At 34.5% G+C, this 25623-nt stretch overlaps 1 protein-coding gene and 1 pseudogene across 4 annotated transcripts in view; one reads left to right on the plus strand and one right to left on the minus strand.

Annotated features, from left to right (window-relative positions):
* Positions 1-23398, plus strand: part of MORF4L1 (mortality factor 4 like 1) — a 36347-nt gene extending 12949 nt beyond the window's left edge. The window contains exons 4-14 of one of the 4 annotated variants that reach the window (XM_074232516.1): positions 1622-1738; positions 2931-3017; positions 4052-4132; positions 6248-6304; positions 12336-12361; positions 15835-15923; positions 16978-17079; positions 19401-19489; positions 20880-21052; positions 21893-21977; positions 22669-23398. In XM_074232516.1, coding sequence (XP_074088617.1) covers positions 1622-1738; positions 2931-3017; positions 4052-4132; positions 6248-6304; positions 12336-12361; positions 15835-15923; positions 16978-17079; positions 19401-19489; positions 20880-21052; positions 21893-21977; positions 22669-22753 — 991 coding nt within the window. In that variant the 3' untranslated portion in view covers positions 22754-23398. The remainder of the gene's footprint in view (positions 1-1621; positions 1739-2930; positions 3018-4051; positions 4133-6247; positions 6305-12335; positions 12362-15834; positions 15924-16977; positions 17080-19400; positions 19490-20879; positions 21053-21892; positions 21978-22668) is intronic. The other 3 variants (XM_074232517.1, XM_074232518.1, XM_074232519.1) reach the window with 3 other exon arrangements.
* On the minus strand, positions 14409-14935 carry LOC141520736 (cytochrome c oxidase subunit 7A2-like, mitochondrial pseudogene; annotated as a pseudogene).
* Positions 23399-25623: the final 2225 nt, after the last annotated feature.

A 25623-nucleotide genomic window follows, 5' to 3' on the forward strand; every position in this document is an offset into this window, starting at 1 on the left:
GCTGTGCCACCTAGCTTCCCCGAGATCTTTTAAATATATAATTTCATGTAAATATGCCTAATTCTATGTGTATTTTTATAGGGCTTGTAGTTTTATCTAAAGTTAGCTTTAGTTGCTTTCATTCTGTATTTTGTTTGCTTCCAAACTCAATAAGGCCTTATAGGGAATATTCAGATTTGGAGTGAATATTCTAGCATTCTGAGAAGATTACAAGTTACAGCCAATTTTAATTTTTTTAAAGTAAAATTCAGTCTTGTATAATCTTTCCTTTAAAAAATAGACATTAAAGATAATTTTATTTATCTCTAAAAACTTTTTATGTATATCAACAGAAAATAATGCACCTGAAAAATCAGTTTCTGTCAGTAACTTAGGAGTTTGTGTGTATATGTGTGTGTGTGTGTGTGTGTGTCTGTGTGTGTATGTATGCGTATACAGACACGTGTATATAGCAGAAAATTGGTCCTAGATTTGCTTCCCGTAATCATACTGGTGATTTTAACAGTAATGTTCTGAATATTGTGTTTTGTCTATTGGAAGATTGTATGATTGTATAGCTTTTGGATTTATTTTATTATATAGTAATCATTTGTCAGCTATTGTGACTTTGGAAAATAGAATATTGATCAATAGATTGGCAACTTGACATTTTTATCATAGGTCAATATGTAATCTTTATTTTTCATATTTTAGTCATTAGTGATCAACTAAGCTACCTTAGTAGTGCTTTCAGAATAAAGGATTTTTGACTTTTGAATGCATATTTCCTAGTAGTTTGGTAAAATTATTTAACCTAAAATAAATCAAGGGAAGTATATAGCAGGGACCTTATTTTTGATTGAAGTTTAAAAATAGGAAAGGTATTTATTAAAAAAATAAATTATCCAAGGGACAGTGTGACCTTTAGGTACTTAAGCTACTAAATTAATTTGATAAAATTTTAGGTTAGAAAATGTTAGCCAGTTGTACTTCCTGTATAAACTGAAGTATTAAATATGCATTATAAATTGATAATTATAAGCAATGTCAATCAAGATGAATACTTTGTAAAAAGCTTTAAAAATCCTTTGGGGGGAGGGGCAACAGAATGGCAGAGAACATTTTAGAAAAACTTCTTGATGTCAAAAACGGAGTGATCATATATTGGCAGGCTATAAGGAGACAAACTGCTGTTAAATTATCTAACAGAGAATCAGATTTTTAATCCTGGTAGTATTGTCTCATGTATTTTAATGCAATTTGGTGAAGAACTATTGGGGAAGTTATCATTAGTTGGAAGGATCATGGAAAAAACTAATTAGATGGAAAATCATATTTTGATCCATAACTTGTTTTGAACTAATTCATCAAAATGGGAACAGAATATGAAACAGAACAAAACCCCAAACCAAAATTTGAATTTCTTTTCAAATAAATTAATGTGTAAGTTTTAAAAGAAATACAATAGTTCTGCCAACCCTTTATGCTAAGATACGTGTTCTAATCTAAAGTCTTCCGAACCTATTAGAAATGATTGATACAGCCTTTTAAATACTCCATTTGTAAATAAATCTAAATAAAGCTTAAGCTAAATTCTGCACATAGTTACTGAGATTACTTTGTACTATGCTGTCTACATCAGAAGTGCTGTGAGGCCCAGGCGCTCTGAAAAAACTTTGAAGACACGTGAGGATATTGTAGCCCTTTTTCCTGTTCCTGAAGGAGCTCCCTCAGTACACCACCCCTTCCTGACCTCTAGGTAAATGCATGTTTTAAAGTTTTCTCTAGGAAATCATATTGAGGATTATGGGGACACCCTCCCTCCTTTTTTCTTTTTTTTTTTTTTTTAAGATAGCAAGTATGTTTTTTTATTTTCCTTTCTTTTTGTTCATTTTAAATAGGAGGTCAAAGAAGTGGGGAATTAGTCAACTAAAACTTTTCCTCTTTGCTTTGAGGACACAGTGAATTGTGTTACTAAAGGAGCTCCATCAGCAGGAGAAAAGGCTTACTAACTTTGACAGCCCAAAAGGCCCTATCCTCTTCACTAGGATTTTCTTCTTAATTTTTTTTATTTGGGGATGGCTTTTTTTTTTCCTTTTTCTTTGCAATATCACTCTTGATTGGAAGGAGCTTTTAGAATTGGGGGTGGTTGATATACTTGACCGAATAGCATTACAATATATCTTAGTAGCAACAAAACAGGTGAAGGAATTATCCTTCCTGCAGTACATAAGATGAGGGATATTTATATATGGAGTGGACTAATGATTGGAATATGGTATAAATCTGTAAGTTTTAGGTGTTGAGTATATGCTAAAGATAATTTAAGCTGATTTTCCCCCTCCTTCCCTCCCCAAGCATTCTCAAGGGAAAACATTTATAACTGTCATTCATGTAAAAATAACAGACTGAATAATGTCTAGACTGCTTTAGAAATGCATCTGTAGACCCATATGTTGAACAATTTATTAATAGAGAAAGCTAATCAACTTTAATCTTTAGAACCAGTTTGTAGGTGCTTGTGCTTCATTATAGCATTTTAAATCTTTGGATTAATATAATTTTTTTCACATAGTGTTGATTATTGTATCTGTGAATCTTGTAAAGGAGTAGTTTTTAAAATATATGTACTTCTACACATTAAATGCCACTTTATGCCAATTCCAGAATAATTGTTTTAAAACTCTGCTTTTAGAATTATATTTAGAAGTGTTAGAATTACAAAATTGCTTGGGAAAGATGAATGAGCTTTTTGGATACTGCTGGAAAAAGAATTCCCATCAGGGAGCATGTTTTTAGTGGCTCCCTGGCATAGAATGCCAGTTCATCAAATTTAATTCAAAACAATTTGAAACCTTAATTGCCTAGATATCTCAGATAATGATTGGGAACAAACTCTTAAGTAATGATACTAATTTTTGACCAAGTTTTTAACTTTTTTTTATTTCCAGCTGGGATGAATGGGTTCCAGAAAGCAGAGTACTCAAATACGTGGACACAAATCTTCAGAAACAGAGGGAACTTCAGAAAGCCAATCAGTAAGTTTTTGCTTTTGTTCTTTTTCAAAATAGATTGGTAATTCATGTAAATTATTATTTGAAAATCAAACTAGAAGGGCATTTGGCCTCTGCTACAGAGTGGTTTTAGGATCTATGTTAGCTCATTGGATTGTAGCTGAGATTATACAGGCCAGCTTTTACTCTTTGCTCAGGAAATGTAGGTATCCCTGCAGGCATGTCTTCGTCATCAGAGCCAGGGTAGAATCAGAAGGCAGTATTAACTTCAGTGTGGGTGGAATTTTTATAGCTTATTTTCTTGGGTGGCTTGGAGAGATGATGCATTCTAAAATTTAGGTCTGGAAAGTTTCACATAAAGGTGTGGAGTGGGGGTGGGGTGAGTCATGCATGATGCAGTGCTTTTCTAAGTTTTCTTCACAGTGATGTACCACTGTGATTTTTATCCTCCAGGAGCAGAAGGTCCTTGGAAGATTTAAAGGAATTAAGTTCTTCCAAGCCATTGGGTTTACTCCTTGCATTTAATGTACTTGAATGTTTTTCTAAAGGGAGTCTGATTTAAGTTTGTGGTTTTAATACTTTATTTTTTCCCTTGAGTTTTTTTTCTCTTAAAGTTTAAATGATAAAATGACATTAGAAGGGAAATTGCTTTGATTAGTCTTCAGACTTAGTGCCTTCTGAGAATAAATTGGAATTATTTCCTAAGTAAATCAGTGAGAAACTTCTCTAGTGTCCATTTAAATTTATTTTCAATATGACTTTTAGGCCTTTTACTTTACTCTTCTTAAGGGCTTCTTAATGGACATAAAATTATAGGTTAGATAGCTTGCTTTCTCATATGAATGCTGAACTCTTTCTCTTTATGTTGACACTATACCTGAATGTTAGCAGTTTTGCAGAAGCTTCCCTGTCAAATTTGACAAAGGACAGCTGAATTGTTCTATTTCCCATTAAGGGTTATTGGTCTAGATGTGTTTAAAGTAGTTAAACCAACCCAGTTTTCTTTTCCTGGAACACTTTAATTTTTTTTAATTGTTATTTAATTTACTTTTTTGAAGAGAGCAATATGCAGAAGGGAAGATGAGAGGGGCAGCTCCAGGAAAGAAGACATCTGGTCTACAGCAGAAAAATGTTGAAGCGTAAGAAGCTTTATTTTTTTTTTTAGTGTGAAGAATTGGCATTTTATATGTTATCTTTTATAGATCTATACACATTCAGCCTCTTTTGTGTTAAGTTTTTTTATCATTTTAGTTAGCTTTTATTCAAGTCAAATTCTTATGTTTTGGAACAATAAGTACCAGTGAGAATAAAGTTCAGTGTGTATCGTTAATATATATCTATATATCTATATATATATATATATCAGTTTTTCTTTCCTCTTCCTCTTTTAAGTAGGGTGTGCACGCACACACACACACACACACACACACGTGATAAGTTATATACAAAAATAACACTATTGCACTAACACTTGTAGGGGATGAACTTTCAGTTGCTTATTTGGCAGTGACAGTGTGAGCCATCCACACTCTTACTAAGTCCCTTTGTAATTGGTGGCATGAATTTGTGAGGTGACTGACTGGAGGTTTTCTTGGGAAAAGAGAAGACTAGTCTAAGGATTAGAACGGTGATTCTAGTTTCATTAAAGAGAGTTAAGTAGGATAAAGACAAATTAGCATGTCTCCTATTTACATACACATGTACACATCTGGCTTTGTAAATGTGCATATAAAAGGGTAGAAAAAAGAAACTTTAGTAAATGTACTTAGTTATGAATAAAGGTTACTAAGCATAGACTAGAATGGACCATTCATTACCTTTGGGAATAGATAATAGAATTGATTTCATTCTTTCCTATGTCAGAATATAGTGTTTGCAAACCATTTCTTTTGAGTTCTGTGTAGAAGAAATCTAGATTAACCATCAATATCCACAATTCATACTTGTAAGCCATTTCAAAATTCATTGTAAGTTTTTCATGTAACTTCAATTTGCACAGATTTTCAGACATGCACAATTCTTGTATTTATCTTTTTTTTTGAATTTTAAAAAGTGGTTTATTTAATAAGGCCAGTATTCTTTATTTATGTAGTTCTTTTCCTTCCATACTTATCAAAGGACCAAACTTCATGCTCTAAGCTATGCCTTTTTCCAGAGAAATTAGTGCAGTATTTTTAAATTAAAAGAATTGATGATATAGTTCACTGCATCCTGTTGATTCTAGTACTACTTAGAATTGCAGAATTAAAATTGGAAATGTAGTTGATGCATGTTAGAACTTTTCATTTGACTTAGTTCATTTTGAACCTATAACTAATATACAATTAGTTTTATATTTTGATATTTTAAAAAATTTATCTTTTATTTTTAAGAAGATAAGTGGTGGTATCTTGTTTTTCTTAAATAGGAGTATTCACTGGTGGTCTTAAGTCACTAGGCACTCTTAACTTCTGTTTAGTTGGTTTTTGATAGGTTTCCTTTGTTGCATGTATTAACAATTTAGTGATTTGGTTCTTTGGGAAATTAGCCGTATGTTGTAGCATGCAATAAGATTAGTAGCAAATGAGATGTTAAAATGTAGTAAATTTCTGATTCTATAGAAATGTAACATATCAAAGTAATGTTTTGATTTCCAACAAGTTCTTTAAGAACTGTGTGTGTTAAACCTGGGATGAAAATGTAAAGGAAAAAGCTCTTTATTAAATATTAAATAAAGACTCAGTAATTCAGAGAAACCACATTTTATCCCTGGTACTACTATATACTATCCAATTGAACATTTTAATGAACAGTAAGCACATACTTACTATATGATATGTATTTTTATATAGAATATAGAATATGAAACATTTGGTGTAGTCTCAGCTACTAAAATAAGAGGATCTTTACTAAGAAAATCTATAAAGTGAAGCTTCCTTATAATACCTTGGGGTAGAGTTTTGTTGAGGCTTACACATGGGGTAAATGCTTTAAGTCTTAACTCTTAAAGGCTTATGTTGTTTTAGGAACCTTTTGCTGAGATTATTAGGAATATGTGCTATGAAATAAAAGGATAGTCTGCATTATAATGAAGTTTCACTGCATACAAATTAATTTGAAAACATCCTTATGCATATAAGTTCTTTCATGGAGGTCATATGGAAGTAGTTTCCTTTAAGAAAACTTTTGATTTATTTTGGAAAGTAAGGTTCATTTCTTTGAAGACTATACATCAGGTCTGACACTCTGTCCTTACCATAACCCATTGTGCCTAGACTTTTTCAGAACAGATGGATCACTCGCTGTTTGGAGACCTCTGCAATATCAATGCGGTGAGTTAAGGATGGATTGTCATACCAGATTTTCATCCTGATATCTGTGTTCCCTTGTTTTTGTAGGTTTAATAAGATTATTCTTAATCATGCATAATAGTAGTCTTTTAGGCTTTGTTTTGGATTTTATCATTGGTAACTTTGTTTAGTTGGGTATATTAGTACTGAGATTTATTAAAGTTTAGGAAATGATCATTTGAATTTTACTGAGTATTGTTTGCTCAGTTCATTATCTTTGGAAAATCTCTTTCAATATAAATGTAATTAATAGTAAGCTAAATTGACATTTGTTCATACATATTTTAATTATATAGCTCTCTGAAAGATCAAAATAAAATTAAGAGGGACCTCTTTAAAATTATACTTAGTTTAGTTAGAAACTGGATCTTTATGACTATTTTTATTTGTAGTCAGAAGGTATATTTGTTTCATTTCTCTTTTTTACTCATAGTTAGTCTTTGAGTAGCAAACTGTGGTCAGTAATATGATTCATAGTTTAAACTCTACCTATATCAAGTTCAATTTTGAATCAATACAAATGTTCTTTGATGAATTAAGTTCATCATTCATAAGATATCATTATCATCATTTTAATCAATTATTTATTGGAATCTTATTACTTATGTCCCAAACCTGTAAAGTTACTGTTAATCAATTTATGATATGGGCTTAGAAAGACAAAACAGTGAGTCCACAATGCTGCATTTGCAATGAAAGCCTTTCCTTCCTGATGAACTTGACTTTTTCTGAAAACATCCCATTTTTTAAAAAAAAACTTGAGAACCTTGGGCTTGGGTTCTTTTTTTGTTTATTACATAATAGCTTATTTTTATATAGCAGTTTAATGGTTATTAACAAGTTGCTTTATTCAGATAATTTTGCTCTCTAATATAGCATCATTGTAAGTTATAGCTTGTTTGTGCTTAAAATTAATAAACTTGAACAGTTTTACTCTGTTTAGTATAGTAAGATATTTATTATTGTTTTTTACTTCCCAAATGAATGGTTATGTAAAGTACAAGGGACTTGGGCCACTTAATAATTGTCTTATTTATTATAGTAATTTTATGAATACTCATGTAAAATATTTTAAAATATCTTTAGGTGGTATATTCATAAGCCTATTATTATCTATAAATTTTCATTGTAATTTATGCCTTCAGTATCTGCTACATAATTTTTGCCTGTGTTTTTCTTGGTGCCTTACTTCCTTTCTCTCTGATTCACTTTTCAGTAATGGCCTGTTCAACTTTGTTTATTGAATTCAGTTTTCTTATCCTTCCCACCTGATCTGGCCTCAAGAGTCCTACTGAATCATCTCAACAGCTTCCATACTTAACTAGTTATTCCTGTTCTTTATATGTGAAGTGATGCAGCCCATTTTCCAACTAACTCTCTCTTCATTGTCTTCATTCACCTGTCATCATTAACTCTTTTTTTTTATTTTTAAGTAATCATAATATTTTAGAATTTGCAGGGACACTAGAGGTCTTCTAGTCCAAGCTACTCATCTTATATTTGAGGAAACTGAGGCCCAGAGAGGTTGTTACTTACCCAAGATCACAGTATTTTTCCTTGGTGCCATAGGTGGGAGTCTTGAAATGTGATGTTTCAAGGTCTTTAAAGTCAGAGGGTGTACTGTAGGGATGAAACAGGTAGGTATAGAGACAAAGGACTAGATCTTTTGAGTTATTGTCTAACTTAAGACGCCATGGTAGCTTGAATATGTGATCCCCAGTACTTTCTTGTAATCTTTGAGACACAGAATAATGCCTGTCCTACCTTTCTACCTTAGTAGAGGTCTCAGTTATAGTTGTGGGGGGAAAAAAGTATACCGAGGGGACACTGAAGCTTGGATTTGAAAGAATACTGAAGAAACTGCAGGAATCGGACATTTTGGCTGAAGGCTCAGCTGTGTACGTGTTTAAGGATACCTTGAATTAAATTTTGGGATCCCTACTTAAGCATTTGGTAATTTGAAAAAAGGAGCCACGGATACATTTTTAGCTTGAAAATGCTGAGTTAAAAATTATGTGGTAATTTTCAAGAACTTTGGAGAAACTTGGGGTATGTTTGATAATGAAATGAATAGAAATTTTCCTTTATTTGGAAATCTTTCATACTTTATGACACTACATTTCAGGTTTGCTGAAATTAGAGCATCACTATAGATTTTTTTTTAATAAAATAAAGAACCCATCTCCTAAAAGCCTAAGATGTAGAAAGAATTCTTAGGTAGTACAATTAAACATAGGTCATTTCTCATACTGATAGCCCTTCAATGCCAGAAATTGTTAGAGGGTTGTATAGAAAGAGAAGAACATAGAGCAAAAAGAGAGTTAAGTAATAAACCTTTCTAATTTGTTAGGATTACATGTTTATCATATACATTATGTAGACTCTCACAAATTTTTATTCAAATTGGAATAATTTAAAACTATCCTTTACTCATGGGTTAATTGGACTATTAAAGGGATATTTGGACTATTAAAGACGATAGTCCATGATCCATAATCAGTAATTCAGTGTACCTTTGTTTTGTTTTCAGGTCCTTTGAATCCATGAAATTTGACTAGACTGGGATGTCCTTGTAGCAATTGTGATTTGACATGATTCTTAGGTTCACATTTATAGCGAGTGGCTAAGAATTTATATTCCCTCTTTGCTGGCTGTGAAATGTAGGATCTTTTTTGCCTGATGTTGACTACAGATGTATAATCAGAGCATAATAGATTTAGAGCCAAGGGTATCATGGATGTCAGGCATCTGGTACATTCTCTGGGTTACAGATGAGGAAGCTGAAGCCTAGAAGAGGCTAAGTGGTTCTATCTGGTTTGTAATTTGAACAGTCCTCAGACTCAGAACCTAATGCACTCTTTTCCAGGTTTTTACAGTCTTGGAAAATACTGTGTATTGACTGTTAATTAGTAAAAAGAATAGTTGACAGAGTGTTTTAAGTTTTACAAAATGCTTTATATTCACTATGTTAGTCTTCACAACAGCTTTCTGAGATAGCAACCCCAGGCATTATTTGCAGATGAGGAAATAGAGGCTCAGCGGACTTACAGTTCATAAATATCAGAAGTGGGATTAGTGTCCATGTCTCTCCAGACTCCTAAAGCTGGCATCCTGTCCAGAATATCAATCTTGTGTCCTGAGTGCTCATTGTCTAGTAATCATTTCCCCTCTTACTGAGTGACAACATGTGTGGGATACCATATGAATTAACATTTGTTGTATCCCTATCACTTCTTTAGTGAAATAGAGAATTTAAATTAGAAACAGTGGCCAAAAAGAGGCATTGGGTAATTATCAAAGTTATGATTTGTAGAATCTCTTGCCTATTCCCCAAAATTCACATACTTTGTCAGAACAAGATATATGTTAAGGATGCCAGACAGTTACAGATTGCACATGGTTGGTATGACTGGATGGAGCAAGGTTGTCGATCATTTTGAGACCTGTGATCTCTAGATCTATCAGGTGATCTCTCAACTATACTTTTCTAATATTTTTTGTTTGTTTTTGTGAGGCAGTGGGGTTAAGTGACTTGCCCAAGGCCCCACAGCTAGTAAGTTGAACTCAGATTCTCTTGACTCCAGGGCTATTGCTCTAGCCATGTAGCTGCCCTGACCTTCATGATTTCATATATCTTGGGGGAAAAAGACTGTGAAGAAGTTAATTTTTGATCTGTGCTATATAACCAACTCAGAATGTTGAACTTGGAAGGGACCTTAATGTCTGCTCCAACACCCTTATTTTTCACCCAATGAAAAAACTTGAACTTTGATAGAACACATTTACTAAATTTTTAGATTTAAGGTACAGTAATAGCGTGCCATTCTCAAACACTTGCTGATTACAAGCTCTATTAACTTCTTTGCTTTTCACAGTCCCACTCACACAAGGGCAGAGAGAATGAACAGCATTACTCTCCTTTTATAGAAGAGAGACTGGAGTTTCAGGTTAAGGGTCTTGCCCTGCTAATTCATGACAAAACTGGAAATGGAGCTCCAAATGTTAGGATTCCAAATCTGGGGTTCTTTCTACTTGCAATTGCTACACACACATCTGTAAGCACATGAATGAGAGAAGTTTATATTTGAAACTTGATTTTTGTAAGATCTTTTGTGCAGTTGTCAAAAAAAAACATAGTCCATTGTTTGACTGGTCATAAATCTTGAACATTCATTATAAACAATGAAGCAGGCCACTCCACAAATCACCTTGGTGAAATTACTATGGATAACTTGAAGTTCCTTCTAACTATAGGGGGTAAGTCCCTAAAAAATAAAATATTTTTCATTCTTTAAAGACCCTATTTAGTTACATTTATCGTTGAAACTGTACAAATAGGCACTTAAGGACAAGTAAATTTGAATTGTAATGCTAATCAAACTACAGTTAACATTAGTTAATTGAGCATTTTCTGTGTCATGGTTTTTTAACCTACAAACTTAATTTTGATAACTATTTTGTTTAATTGATTTCTTTTGCTATCCTGTGTATTTTATTTATGTTTTTATAAACATGCTGAGAAGGGATCCATAGGTTTTTAGGTTAAGAGAGGGCCATGACACAAAAAAGGGTAAAAAAATTCTCTTTTACATTTTTTCTATTTTGATGAAAACTAATAGAAAAATCCATTTAACCTCTTTAGATATCCTGATGCATGGATTTCTTAATAATTTGGTGCTTGAGGGATCTAGGATTTATTTTTTGATCATTCCATCACCATCAAAACTAGATAGGCAGATCCCCCATCCTTTTGCCATCCCTTCATAGATATTGGCATTCAGAAGGCAATTGGCTTTCTGGCATGAATTCTTTCTGCAGATACATTTGTTCTCTGGTGACAGAAAGCTTGTCAATCTGTCATGTGTGACTAGAACCATGCCCTGAGGTAACCTCTGAGAAGCTGGGGTCCTTTCTTGGCTGTGATGGAGCATTGGAGGAGCTTTTGGTTAATACTTGAGGATATTCACACGGGTGTTGTAGAGGAAGATACTCTTTCCCATTTAATGATAAATCAAATCTCTGTAATGTTTTAAGGATCACAAAGTGCTTTATGTATGTAATCTCATTCAGTCCCCACAACAACCCTGTGAGGGAGGTGTACTGCACATATTATTTCCATTTTACAGATGAGGAAACCGACTCAGAGAGGTTAAATGTTCCCCAACTGGTAGTGTCAGATCCAAGTCAAGTCCAGTCCAGTCCTCATCATGGGTCAGGGACAAAACAATCAGGCCTCCATTTTACTTTGGAATAAATGAAAGACTACAGGTTAAACTGTTTCTAAACACAATGATGGGGAAAAATGGACTCATGCTGTGTTGTGACTAGACTGAGATTGCACAGAGAATCTGTGATGCTGACCTCCAGGGACATTTATACTACAGGGCCAATGAAACCAATGAGTTCTGGCTCCAAGGAGTGAAGACAGAATGAAACCCTTGCTGCTGTTGCTGCTGCTGCTAATAACATGATTTAAAATCTGATTTTTGACTCCCATGTGTTAAAAGCTTTTAATTTAGAATTAGCAATAAAGTTACATGTCAAAACATCAAAGCATCACTTATGTCAGTATGAAACCAGCTTGTTTTCCATGGAAAAGGTTATTGTGATGGTTGATTTTCTCTAGTTTTAGATGACATGCTTAAATAGTACAACTGGTTTTAATGATTGAATCTTGAAATATTCATGTTATTAAATAGTGACTCTCATGGAAGAAAAGCTAAGTATTTTCATGACTGCTTTGATGATGATAAAATGTCACATGGCAGCCTCTCTAGAGGTCTTGTATTTCTTCTTTCTCATCCTTTGGTAGATGATGTAAATTCATCCTGTTTAGGTCTGAACAGGAAAATATCTTAATACTCCTGTGGCCTTTGCAGATAATGTCATTGCTGCACAAATTAACCATCAAGATTGAGTAAAGTGAAGGGGATGAATTTTTTTAATTAGGAAATATTTTACTTAAATTAATTTTTTGTTTCTTCTCTTCCACTCTCTTCTTCCCACCTTCTAGGAAAACCAAAAAGAACAAACAGAAAAGTAAGAACATTAATTTTCTTATTTTCATTTTATTAGAGATCTAAATTTTAAACTCGTTTTAGTTAAATTTGTCATTGTTAATTGTAATGAATAATAATGTTCACTGTAAATATGGCACATTTTACATAGAAATAATTTTATATCCAAGGTACCTTTTTTAAACATTTTAATCAAGGCCATTTAAGTGTAGTGTGCTAAGCTTTGAACAGGATATTCATAGAACTCCTTTAGCATGAGACTTGTGTGCTGCTCTTTCTCATTTTCCTGGTACATTGTTTACACAGGAAGACTCTCTTGTGGAGTTTCCTTTCCTCAGCCTTGTTGTAAAGGGTCTTGCTCTTGTTCTTTCTCCTACTCATTTCAACTATGAAGAAAAGCATGAACTTTAGGGCTTCTGTGAAATTAAGCTGACTTTACACTCCCTTCTCCCTTACTTGTTCCCTACTTAACATTTTTGAGCTAGAGGACATGTCAGACTCTGTGCTGAGCACTTTACTCTTATTATTCATTGGGTGCTCACCATGGCCCTGAGGTGGGTGCTATTTTTCTCATTTTACTGATAGATAAGCTGGTTCAGTATTAAAGTTACATGCCCAGGGTCACTCAAGTAGAAAAGTGTCTGAGGTTAGATTTGAACTTGATTCTTTTTGACTTCTAAGAGTGAATGTAAATAGCAATTGTTTCTGTTTGGCCAGAAACCCTCAGGGTTTCTCTGTTCAGACTGATTTTTTTTTTTTTTTGCTAGGTTAAGGAGGCCTGTCTCATCCTAATCTTTTTTCCTTAACCTAACCATAATTACTATGTGGGCCTTGCTATAGTTAAACTGAAACCTGGGAAAGAAAAAGACCCAGGGTTTCCCACTGTATCTCAGACTATCTCCAGTTGTCCTGATCCATATCTGGCCACTTGACCCAGATGGCTCTGGAGGAGAAAGTAACACTGGTGACTTTGCATAGCCCTCCCTCACTTAAATCCAGTTCACTTGCATATCACAGCATCACTTTCCTGATGTCATTAATTCTCTTTGAGAACAAAGGACAAAACTAACAGCAATTCTGAATGATACCTTGTTAGGTTGCTAATTATTAAAAATATTTCTTCAGAAGAAATTTTCAAAATAAAACACAGCTACTACTTTTCTGTCACTACTAGTTGTTTAATTGGGAAAGGGGCTAGTCCTTAATGTTGAAAATCTCAAATGTTTGTCCTTCACTTGCTTTTCTTGTGTTTATGTGTACTCTCTTTTGATAATATAATTCCTAGCTTTGATTCCCATTTAGATGCTTCCCCCATCAATTTCTTTCACCGTTAACTTTTCTCTGGGGCTTCAGATTTCTATCTTAGGCTCACTATAGGTTGTTAACACCTGGATGTCCAATTACATATGTCCCAAACTTTTCTTTGCTAAGTCTGTTTTTTTTTAACTTCTCAATTCTTGCATTTATCCCACAAGCAAAAATAAATTATACCATAAGGCTACAGCAATTTAACAAGAGTAAAGAAGAACCACAGGGAGGGAAATACTGTACAACAGTTCAGTCCAACATGCAAAACTTTCAATAAGAGCTGTTCTGTTCCCATGGTGGAATAAATACAGAATCTTCATTTCTGGAATATTTAAAGATCAGGCATATAACCTCTTTGAAACTATATGACAAAGTTACAGGTATTATGGATAGTTAACAATATAATTTCTATTAATACCATGCTGCAAGATGAAAAAATTCCCCAAATTAACAACTAATTAAATTCCCAGTGAAACCTGTGGTGTCAGAAGGAACAGATTTTTGGCATCAGGATGTTAAAGGCCTTGCTATTACTGGTGCTGGCTTCAGTGAATCCCCTCCTCCCAGCACATCTGGTGACAGAAAAGCTTCCCCAACTTAGAATCTCTCTCTTGTGGGCTGGAAGGCACAACCAGAAATCTCTGGTGGCCTTATCAAAGTGAGTTGTGAATGAGCTAGCCTGCCAACCTCTGGAGAAATGAGAGGTCAAATTAGAAGGGCATCATCACTTTTGCTTGAATAATAACTAACTTCAAAATGTTCTGATAATCCACTTCTTTTCAGAAACCAACCAACCAAAATGTTTCCTCATTGATCAGCCCTCTAATTCATTCTGAACAATATAAACTTACACAGGTCAAAAAAATCACTATTAGGAAAATAGACAATTCAAAGGGTTTTATGCCAAAACTCTTGTTAATAAATCAGTATTATGAAATGCAGTTCATTTATTTTTGGGTTGTGAAGCCATGTAGAGAGCTATCAGGCAGTAGATGGTCCCTCCCAGAGTCAAAGCCATGGTGGTCCGATAGAGCATTTGGTCAGGTAGACCGTGTTTCAAGTGGACAGGTAGACCATCAGACTTCTGAAAAAATTTCTGCAGCTCTGGAACTTTGTTTTTCCCAGCATAATCATATGGAGCTATTTCTGAGGCAAATTTTGTTGGTGTGGCAAATAGGATAGGTGGTGATTCTGAGGATGCCACAGGTTTTAAACCCTGAGGGCTGTAGGCGGATGAGGCCCAGGCCCCGGCCAGCTTCTGGGTGAAGCTGCTGAACTTGTAGTACATGTCTTCCGCGTTCCCAACCTCTGGACCTAAGTCTGTTTTAACCTCTAATTTTCAACTGCTTAACCAGTCAAGTGTTTGAAACCTTAGTATTATTTTTATCTTTTTCATCTTTGATGTCAGTAATCTGTTGTCAAAGTGTGTTATCCTCCAAAATATCACCCATGCCTTGTTCTCTAGTCCTACTGTCACAAATTTACAATGCTACCTCATTATATCTAGCCACCATTTTTTGGTAGTAGTTTTTTTTTTTTTTTAGGTTTTATTTTTTTATGTTTTTGCAAGGCATTGGGGTTAAATGACTTGCCCAAGGCCACACAGCTAGATAATTATTAAGTGTCTGAGGCTGGATTTGAACTCAGGTCCTCCTGACTCCAGGGCTGGTGCTCTATCCATTGTGCCACCTAGCTGCCCCTGTAGTAGTTTCTTTATTTCATCTTCCTGCTTTATTTTCTTTGCTCCTCAAATGTGAGGATAAGGAAATACTTCTTTTCACCTGGCACAGTGATTAAGAAGTGCTTGTTGAAGCTGCCATACATAGTTATTAGAGAAAATGGGACTTAATTATAGGTCACTAGACTTGGTTTGCTGCATTTCCTACCTGTTAAATGTGGGGTTACTAATCTTTGTCAAAGAGATTTAATGAGTCCCAGGAAGGTGAATATATAAATACAAGATAGTAACGTAATTATACCATCACATTTTGCTTGTGTTGTTGAGTAGTTGAAGAGATATTATTGTTCTTTAACTTGATTTGGAATAATCTCTAGATAATGGACATAATTAAATGATTACAAAATGGAAAAAATCTGTAAAATGACATTTTCTTTAAAAATGTTGTGTCTTAGTAGCAAAATTTTGTTAAATATAATTTGGGGTACTTTATTTTTTATTTTTTTTAGCTCCTGGAATTGGAGAGGGTAGTAGTACCAGTGAAACACCTCAACCACCTCGGAAAAAAAGGGCCCGAGTAGATCCAACAGTTGAAAGTGTATGTTTTTTCTTTGATTTTAAATTGCTTATAAATATAAATCCATGCCCCTTCATGGATGTAGGATTCTAAAGTACAAAAAATTTTTCTTCACAACATCAAAGTGTTATCTTAGACTCAATTATGTAGTTAGTATTTGAAAATCAGATACATCATACTTCTTTGTGCAATCATGTTTGACACATTTAACACCATGAAGCTTTTAATTCATAAATGACCATATAATAATTCATAAATGTCTAATGAAGTTGAATTTCTTAAAGACTGAAACCACTTTTGACCTATCATTTACCAAGCTTCCTTCTTGCCAGAAACGCTGTAACTGAGATGTGCTACTTTTGTGTGTTTGGCTGACTACTTTTTTACTTTTTTTGTGAAGTGACTGTATTTGCATCCTTTTCCTTTGCTCTCAAGACATTAGATAGCTGAACTATTTATATATATAGTCTGATGACTTTTAGTTCTAGCTGATTAGATAGAGCATGTTTAGCCCGGCCAATAATTTCATAGCATAAAAAACATTGTGAAAGAGTTCATCTTATTGGGTATAGTTATAAATCTGAACTTACATAGTTCTTTTGTAATTAATAAAATATATGCATATATTTTATCGCTGTTATTTCATTGCTTTTGGTTGACAGCATGTTGTAGATTTTAATTATTCTTACATGGTTTTCATGTTTGAAGTGAAATTATAAACTTTAGATAGTATAGGCTAGAAGCTATCTGTAGCTGGTAGATATAAATTACTGCTTGAAATATCACCAATAAATATGAAATCTCATCTATATTTAAAATAATTTTAAGATTTAAGAATATAAGTCACAGGTTTGTTTTACTTGAAATGTTTTTCCCCCATTGATTCAAAATAAATTTTTTTCCCTCCAAGTAACTTGATTCTTTGATTTTATATGAAAGCTTTGAAGGGTAGTACCATTTGAATATTTAAATATATTGTATAATTTAGTCATCTTTAGGACCTTGAAAAATAATGTCTCTCGGATTTTTTTTTTATCATGAAGAAAATATTCTTTTTATTTTGTTCATTGTTTAGGAAGAAACATTTATGAACAGAGTTGAAGTTAAAGTAAAGATTCCTGAAGAGCTGAAACCTTGGCTTGTTGATGACTGGGACTTGATTACCAGACAAAAACAGGTAATTTTTCTTTTAAGAGAACTCATCCTTTACAAGGAATATTAATTATTTATGTTTGTCTCAAAATGGTTTAGTGGACAGTGTTGCAATCATGAATATAAATAAGAAAGGTATTTTTAGATATTTTTAGCAAATCTGTCATTTAGTGGAGAAACATTTATGTAATTCTTTTTGACTTTACCGTCCAGTATTAACCAATTAATCATGTAAGAGGGAGGTAGTGAGAATAGCCTATAGAATAGACCACATTTAGTCATTTTGTTAATACTTGACCCTTTATGGTTAACTTCTTGCAGGGGAACTGGTGCCATTTATTTGATGCCAACAATAAAATGAAATTAAAACTTTTATGGAAGGCATAAATAAATAAATGAATGAATGAATGAATGGTTTATTTTTATTTTGGGGGTTTTTTTTGCAAGGCAAATGGGGTTAAGTGGCTTGCCCAAGGCCACACAGCTAGATAATTATTATTAAGTGTCTGAGGCTGGATTTGAACTCAGGTACTCCTGACTCCAGGGCCGGTGCTCTATCCACTGTGCCACCTAGCTGCCCAGGAATAGTTTATTTTGTGTTAAAAGATGGACGTTCTTTTGATTTTTTCCTTTTATATTCATTTTTTAATAATGAAACTCTGGGTATGGTTTGCTTTTGAGTCATAGAATGCAGCATTCTCAAAGGAATTAAAAGCATTTCACAAAGGGAGATGGAGGTACATAGTCATTGTACTTGTAAGTACAAGGATGCCAGCCAAATTAATAAACAGAATAGGGGCAGAGCACCCAACACGGGGAGGGGCAACAGTTAGGTCATCCAGAGCGCAGATGAGATCATAGTACTGTCTATAGGAATACTTCAGATATGATGGTGTGAATTGTCCTAGTTTCATATGCTAAATCCTTTAATGCTGATGTAGGTGTGTAGACTTACAATGCCATCAAGCTCAGGCTCTTTTCAGTTAATGGTTGAGGGTAAAAGGACTTCTGGAGCCCCAGGATAGTTGTGGAAGCAGCAAAGGTAGCTTTTCCCTGTGTTTCATTAGTGTGTGGAGCATTCCCAACCCAACTGGGTGAATCAACACAGTTTAGCAACTTAAGTCTATGTCTTAAAGAACCCTTGATGGGGGGTGCACCCCAAGGCTAAGTGACTCTCCAAGGATTTCATGGTAGGTTTGTGTCAAGAGGCAGGACTGGGCCCTTGACTTCAGTTATGGCCCCCTATTCATATTGCCACATTTGGTCCAACACTGCAGTATGTTAGTAAAATGAATGTCATAAGTCATTTATAATGGAACTCAGTTATATTTGTGATAAAAAACACTTATTGAAGAACACTTTAAAATAACAGTCCTGAAAGGAATACTTGGAGAGAATTCGATTAAGCATATAAAATTTTGAATATTGAATAATTGGTTAAGTGCTTTATTTTTTATTATTATAACTTTGTGTACAGTTTTATTTAATGTCAGAGCAGTTATGCATTTGATTCTATTTTTTTGTAAATTTTTTTAGGAAACTTTTCCTAAATCTTTTGTGAGTTAACTGTTTTTCATGAACAAATAAAAGGCATCTGTGCTTTGAAGAATTCTTTTGTTACCTCACTCAATTTATTGTTTTCAGGAGTATAAAAGAATGGTGTTATTGTCTTATAATTGCTTGTTGAACAGAGTTTTAGAGGTTTTCATGAGAAAAAAAATCTCAGATTTATGTAGTTTAGTTAATGCCTTGTTCCAAAATAGAAATTAGCCTATGACAGCGCTAAGATCTAGTTGCCCTTTCCATAGTAGGTGCCAGTGTATTGTTATCTTTTTGATTATAGTCCATATTGGTTTGGTCAATAGATCATGAATATTTAAAAAAACCTTCCTATTCCTAATTCCATCCACATCCAGAAAGTGATTGAATGCAAATCAAAGCATATTATTTCCATTTTTTTTTAAATTTGTTTTATGCTTTATGTTTTGTTTTCCCTCATGGTTTTTTCCTTTGCCTTTCGTTGTGATTCTTCTTTCACAATATCACTAATATGGAAATATGTTTAACAGAGATATACATGAATAACATCAGATTGCTTGCTGTCAAAAGGATGGGAGAGGAAAGGAAGGAGGGAGAAAAATGTGGAACTCAAAATCTTATTAAAATAAGAATGTTGAAAGCTCTTTGCATGTAGTTGAAAAAATAAATTTATATTAAGAAAAACAAGCTTTTCTATTTTTGACTCGTAATGATCTTCATGAGTTTTAATGCCTTTGAAACCTGCCCAATTTATTTTTTTTTAATGAGTAAGACTGCTGATGTTGAACTACATTTTGGTTTTTGCAGCTTTTTTATCTTCCTGCCAAGAAGAGTGTGGACTCAATCCTAGAAGATTATGCAAGTTATAAGAAATCACGTGGAAACACAGATAATAAGTAAGCATGTTATATTTTCTTAAGTGAGTAAAATGACTAACCAAAAAAAAAAAACCTTTTAGAAGTGCCAGGTATACCTTTTGTGCAAAAAATATGATTTATCTTTCTAATTTAGATGGTCATCTTGTGTTTGTACTTAGTTTAAAAATATACAGCATCAGAAATTGATAAAAGTGGGTTGTTCTTTTCTAGGAAGTTCCTCTCCTCCCATTCTTTCCTGTTATCTGTTCCTGTAGTGAACTTCCCTGAGAGAGAGAGGACTCTGTGATTATACTATAAAAACATTTCATTTAACTATCTAGTCCACCAACTATATACAATTATTTGCTTCTATGTTCTGTGGTCTCCAAATTAGAGACAGACTCAGTGATTAGAAATCAATGGAATTGGGGTTGACACTAGCCTTTAGGCTTTCCAGGTAATACCATCTAGATACCCAATCTTTCAGGAAATCTCTAGAAAAACATCTACTAGGATCTGTCCTCTCTTTTGTTCCGTATTTGTAAAGATTAATTTGCTTGCTTCTGAATTTTGTCTGTATCCACTTAACTCATTTAATTGTGCAGTAGTGAGACAGAGCCTGGGTTTCACATGGACCAACCATATTCCTGTTCCATAGCCACTGATTTTACTGTCACCTTTAGCTTGTCTTAGGACAAGGTTCAGTGGTGTAACTGAGGATGGAACAAAAGTTATGGCTAATTCAACCTATGGCCTTGAGTTTAGTAGCAGTAGTAATGTTGATAAGAACAAGCCACATGAATAGTTAACATATATCTAGGTAGGCAAAGTGCTTAACTGTGTTAATCTCCTTTGATTACTAGCCTCAGGATATGACAGATTTCAGTCTGGTAATATGGTTGGAAAATCTTTCCCTGGATCATTGATTGACCCAAGGCTTCAATGAAACTTATATGTTCTTATTTCATTAGCTTTAAATATATCTTTATGTTCAGAAGAAAGAGAAGTCATTCATGGAGATTAATCAAAGAATCTTAGATTGAACATTTTATTCTGATGAATAAGCTAAAAATGAATTCATCACTGTTGTTTTTAAGTTTTAATGCTGTAAAATAGAAATGCTAGATAGGCCTCATATCTAAAGACAGTTCTCATCAACCCAGGTTTTGGAAAGAAGATTCTAAGTTATTTTGAGAAAATCCCCTTTAATTTTGTTAATTTGATGAAACAACAGATGGTAGCCCCAGCTTGAGCTGGGCTGGTAGATCCCCCTAATGCTCTTGTAGTTAAGAAGACAAAACACAGGGAAATGAAAGATCAATTTGGGAGACCATAGGAATGAAGCATTGTCTGCCTGAGCCACCCAAAGCTCCATTTCTCCCATTCAGCCTCTGCTTCTACTCATGCTTGGGGTGATTTGTGTTTGCAGGGAGTATGCTGTGAATGAAGTGGTGGCAGGAATCAAAGAATATTTCAATGTTATGTTGGGCACTCAACTACTCTACAAATTCGAGAGGCCGCAGTATGCGGAGATACTTGCTGATCACCCTGATGCCCCAATGTCGCAAGTCTACGGAGCACCACACCTGCTACGGTTATTTGGTATGTATGCATTGTTCCCTGACCTACCAGACATGTCTCGCTGCTTGGTATTGTGTTCCCACTGCTTGACCCAAGGCTCTTCTTCAGCAGTGCTTGATGATTTGATCAAAACTTAATAATAAATGTGAAGCAATTGTCTAAAATGAAAAATAGCTTCTGGTTTATATCTGAAAAGCAGAAATAGTGAGAAACCTGTAAAAGTCAGAGGTGTAGCTTTTCAAAATCCAGACTTAATTGAATTAATGAGGTTGAATTTGAACAGCTTAAGCTGCACTTATTTCCTTATTTATTTATTTGTTTATTTATTTTTGCAGCATTCATCCATTTGAAAATTCATAAATTCTACATTTTTCTTCTATCCTTCCTTCCCTCCCCCCTTCTTGATGGTAGTTTGGCAAAAGTTGATCATATACATTTGTGTTTTACATATTTTCATATTCGTCATTTTGTATAAGTGGAATTAGAGCTAAGGGAAGAGAAAAAAAAAACTTGAGATAAGAGGGAAAAACAAAAGAAGTTTTTAAAAAGTGAACATAGCATACCTTCAGATTCTGTCATTTTGGGTTTTTTTTTTCCTCTCTGGATGTGGTTGGCATTATCCATAAGAGGTCTCTCAGGATGGTCCTTGATCTCCAAAACCACCAAGAGGAGCTGTGTCCATAATTGATCCAACTCCCAGCACTGTTGTTAATGTATCCAATGTTCTCTTGGTTCTGCTCTCTTCTTGAGCTTTATTTTCAAACATGATAGATAATACTATATATTTTTAGACTGTATCTTTAATGGAGTCTTGATGGAGAGGACATCGTTATCAACCCTCTGTTCTTTTGTTTTAAATAGTGAGAATTGGAGCAATGCTGGCTTATACACCCCTTGATGAGAAGAGTTTGGCTTTATTGCTGAATTATTTGCATGATTTCTTAAAGTAAGTATAGTAATGTAGATGAAAGAAGTAAAAGTGGGTCTGTAATACAAAGATTGCTAAAATGGGAGGCACCAAAGCTGCTAAATGTAGCAGTACCACTGATTGGCTGTTTCATCTTGGTTGGGGCCCTTCCTTCTTGACCTAACTGACCTCATTTGCAAAATGTTGGAGTTGGACCACATTTTCCTCCAAGGTCATTTCCACCTCCAAGCTTTGATTTTGAAGTGTTTGTATATAACTTGATAAATTGCTTTTTAAGCACTGAAAGAATTTGCCTTAGATATTATCATGCATATGGTCAGACTTTGGAAACTTGTGTCTTGAGCCAGGAGCTACTTCCATTCATATACCTTTTGATCACTGTTTTTATGCAGTTTAGTAGACAATACTTTTTGTAGTGCTAAATAGCTAAACTACTTGAATTGTGGTTTCAAATTTTAAAGTAAATGAGGGTAAAAATTATTGAATAGGAGAAAATGATCAAAGAGTATTTTTTCAGGATTTTAATCTTTGATGGTTAAACTTAGATCTGTAATGTTAAAATAGGATTCTTTGAACAAGGCTTTGCTTAAGGGGATCTTTAAAGGGAATAAATAATGTATAAAATATGCGATTATTAAAGTCATTAATAGGTGTGGGGCTAGGTAGATTGATTGTGTCTCTTTAACCACAAACTCCTCTCTTTGTCTAGATACCTGGCAAAGAATTCTTCAGCGCTATTTAGCGCCAGTGACTATGAGGTTGCCCCTCCTGAATACCATCGGAAAGCTGTCTAAGGAGTCAGATGCTTTTATCCTCTTTGGGTCTTTGTTAATCTGTATGTTCTATTAGTCCCTCTCTTGCACAAATATTGTACTTAAAACTGTGTTTATGTGAAACAGGATTGATGTTTAAAATGGTTTGTTTTGTTTTAAATAGAAAGTACGGGGGGGCAGGGGATTCAGCCCTTCCTTCCCTTTCCGAGTTGCTGCCAGTGTGTGCAAGAATGGACAGAGAATGATATGCTGTATATAGGATGTTCAGTGTATATCTGACAAAGTTGCTTGAATTCTGGTGGTTTCATTCCTTTGACACTAAGCACTTTGATGATCCCCGTGAATGCTAAGTGACAAAACACCCTGATTCCTAGTGCCAAAGGTTTCATTCCTATATAGCTCATGATTCATTCATTTGTGCTCATCTTTTCTTCTTAGTGCTTGAAGTAAACATGTTGTTCCTCAAGCCTTTCTCTAACCCTTTCCCACATTGTTGAAGAATGGTGATTTGTGTTACCGTTTTCGTATTTTGATTCTAATGCACATTCTAATAGTAGGGAAAAATAGAGAAAAAAAGCATTATTGTGTATCTATGGTTTTCTGGGAAAGTTGATCTTTCAGGAGCTGTTTTACAAGTCTTGGAAATAAATCTTTTTTATTTAAAAATTTGTGTTTGTGTTCTGTGTTTCAAATATGCAGAATTTACTTTGCTATACGTATAGGTGGTTACTGGTTCAGTGTCCAAGTAAAAGATTTGCTTCAAGTGCAGAAATCCACATTTGCCTTCTTGGTTATCTTTGCAAAAGTTGTCCTGTCCCTCTGTAGGATCCACTTAATGATAGTGTTCCTTTTTTTTTGCAAGGCAAATGGGGTTAAGTGGCTTGCCCAAGGCCACACAGCTAGGTAATTATTAAGTGTCTGAGACCAGATTTGAACCCAGGTACTCCTGACTACAGGGCTGGTGCTTTATCCACTGTGCCACCTAGCCGCCCAATAGTGTTCCTTTTTCAAAGGCTCTTTATCTGTTAATTCTAAATATTTTACTTTTCATCTGTATAATTCTGACAATCACAGATTGCTCATTTTTGAAGCAGGCACTCCAGTTAATAAAATATTTGTCACGGGGCAAGGACAGTTCAATTGGGTTTCTTTAGGTTGCTATGGATACTGCAGTGCTTTGCAAAGGAGTTTTGACTTGAAAGTCCATCTGGCTTAGGAGTTTATGGGTAAGATGACAACAGCTATCTGAACCAGTCCTAATGAGGTTAGCTATTTTCTGGATTGTCCCTTTCTTAGGATTATTGGATTTAGAACTAAGGAGACCTGAGAGATCATTTCACTTTGGATTAGTCTCAGAATTGCTTCCCTAGCAGTTAAATTTGTTCAATTTCAGCTGACCTTGCATTATTTTAATCTTCAAGAATTAGGTTGAAAATGACACGGAGGCTCTTACATCAAAATGTCCTTTCCATGAACAAATAATAATAAATTTTAGGATTATTTTTTTGCAAGGCAATGGGATTAAGTAGTTTGTCCAAGGCCACACAACTAGTTAAGTATTATCTGAGGCTGGATTTGAACTCAGGTCCTCCTGACTCCATGGCTGGTCATCCTTCCACTGTGCCTTCTAACTCCAAGAATAAAATTTTATAAATTTAAACTTGAATGAACCTGAAAAAGTAGAATTTGAATTTGGAGGGAAATCAGTAACTTATTTACTGAGTTCTTGATGATCTGTAATATTTGGTATGTAGGTACCAGGTAAGTTGGAAATTGATTTAAAAGATGGGAGAACTTGGGTTCTGTTGTGGACTTGAATGAGGAAGGATTTGGGAAGTGGCCTTACAGGGTTGGTAATATCTATAAAGCCGTAAAATATTAGGTAATTATCACTTAAATGATGTATAAGAAATGCTCCTTATAGTCTCAAAGCTGAGTAGTAAGACTGTTCGTTATTTTTGCCTTCTAGAAAACTTCCCTGTCCTTCAAGGCCCTGTATAGATACTATATGTACCATGGAGTCTTTGTTCATTCATTCTGCCAGTTGGAAGTAGTCCTCGTTGGATCATGGGGAGCATTTTATTCTCAGTGTACTGCTCTGCTGGCACCACATCATCTTTTCTGAGAGGGCATGAGATTGATTGTCTTTTAGAACATCCATCTGTTTCCTCCGGAAGAATTCTTTAGCTGTTCCTTCCTTAGCATAACTGTCTAACAAGATACTATCAAATAGTGATGGATGGCAGCCAAGTGGTGAAGTGGAGAGAGTGTGGACTTGGAATCTGCAGCCTAGACAAGTCCCTTAGTGTCTTAGTTTCTTCATTTGCAAAGTGGAGATAAAAGAACTCTGGAAACCTTAAAAGTGTTTTATGCATTCTAGCTACTCATAAGTGTAAAATATTTTTGGGTTAAAAATTTCATCATTGGGGAGACATGAACAATTTTTTTTTTTGAGAAAGATCTGGAGATGGTAGCCATAAACCCAGTGTGAATCTCTAGGTGAAAGAGAGCCAATAGCTGATGGGATCTTTGTATTAAGAAGGCAGAGTATCCAAGATAAGTGAGGTGGTGAGCCTGCTATACCCTTAGTTGGTAAGGTCACATCTGTAACACTGGATTTGGTTCTTGATGCTATGTTTTGGGAAGATACTGAGAAGTTGGAGATTGTCCCGCAGAGGAGGGCAATGTTGGTGTCACTGGCCAGGTGCTTCACTTTTCTGGGCCTCAGTATCCTCATCTGTGACATGATGTTGACTCAAGATCTTTTGAGTTCTTGATTTATGGTATGTTTGTATGTGTGTGTGTGTGTGTGTGTGTGTGTGTTGGGGGTGGGTGGAATGGGTGTAAAATAATAATAGAGCTGGAAGGAATCAAGTGGGTGTGTTTAAGGT

Source organism: Macrotis lagotis, chromosome 4, assembly GCF_037893015.1.
Source record: "Macrotis lagotis isolate mMagLag1 chromosome 4, bilby.v1.9.chrom.fasta, whole genome shotgun sequence".
NCBI lineage: Eukaryota > Metazoa > Chordata > Mammalia > Peramelemorphia > Peramelidae > Macrotis > Macrotis lagotis.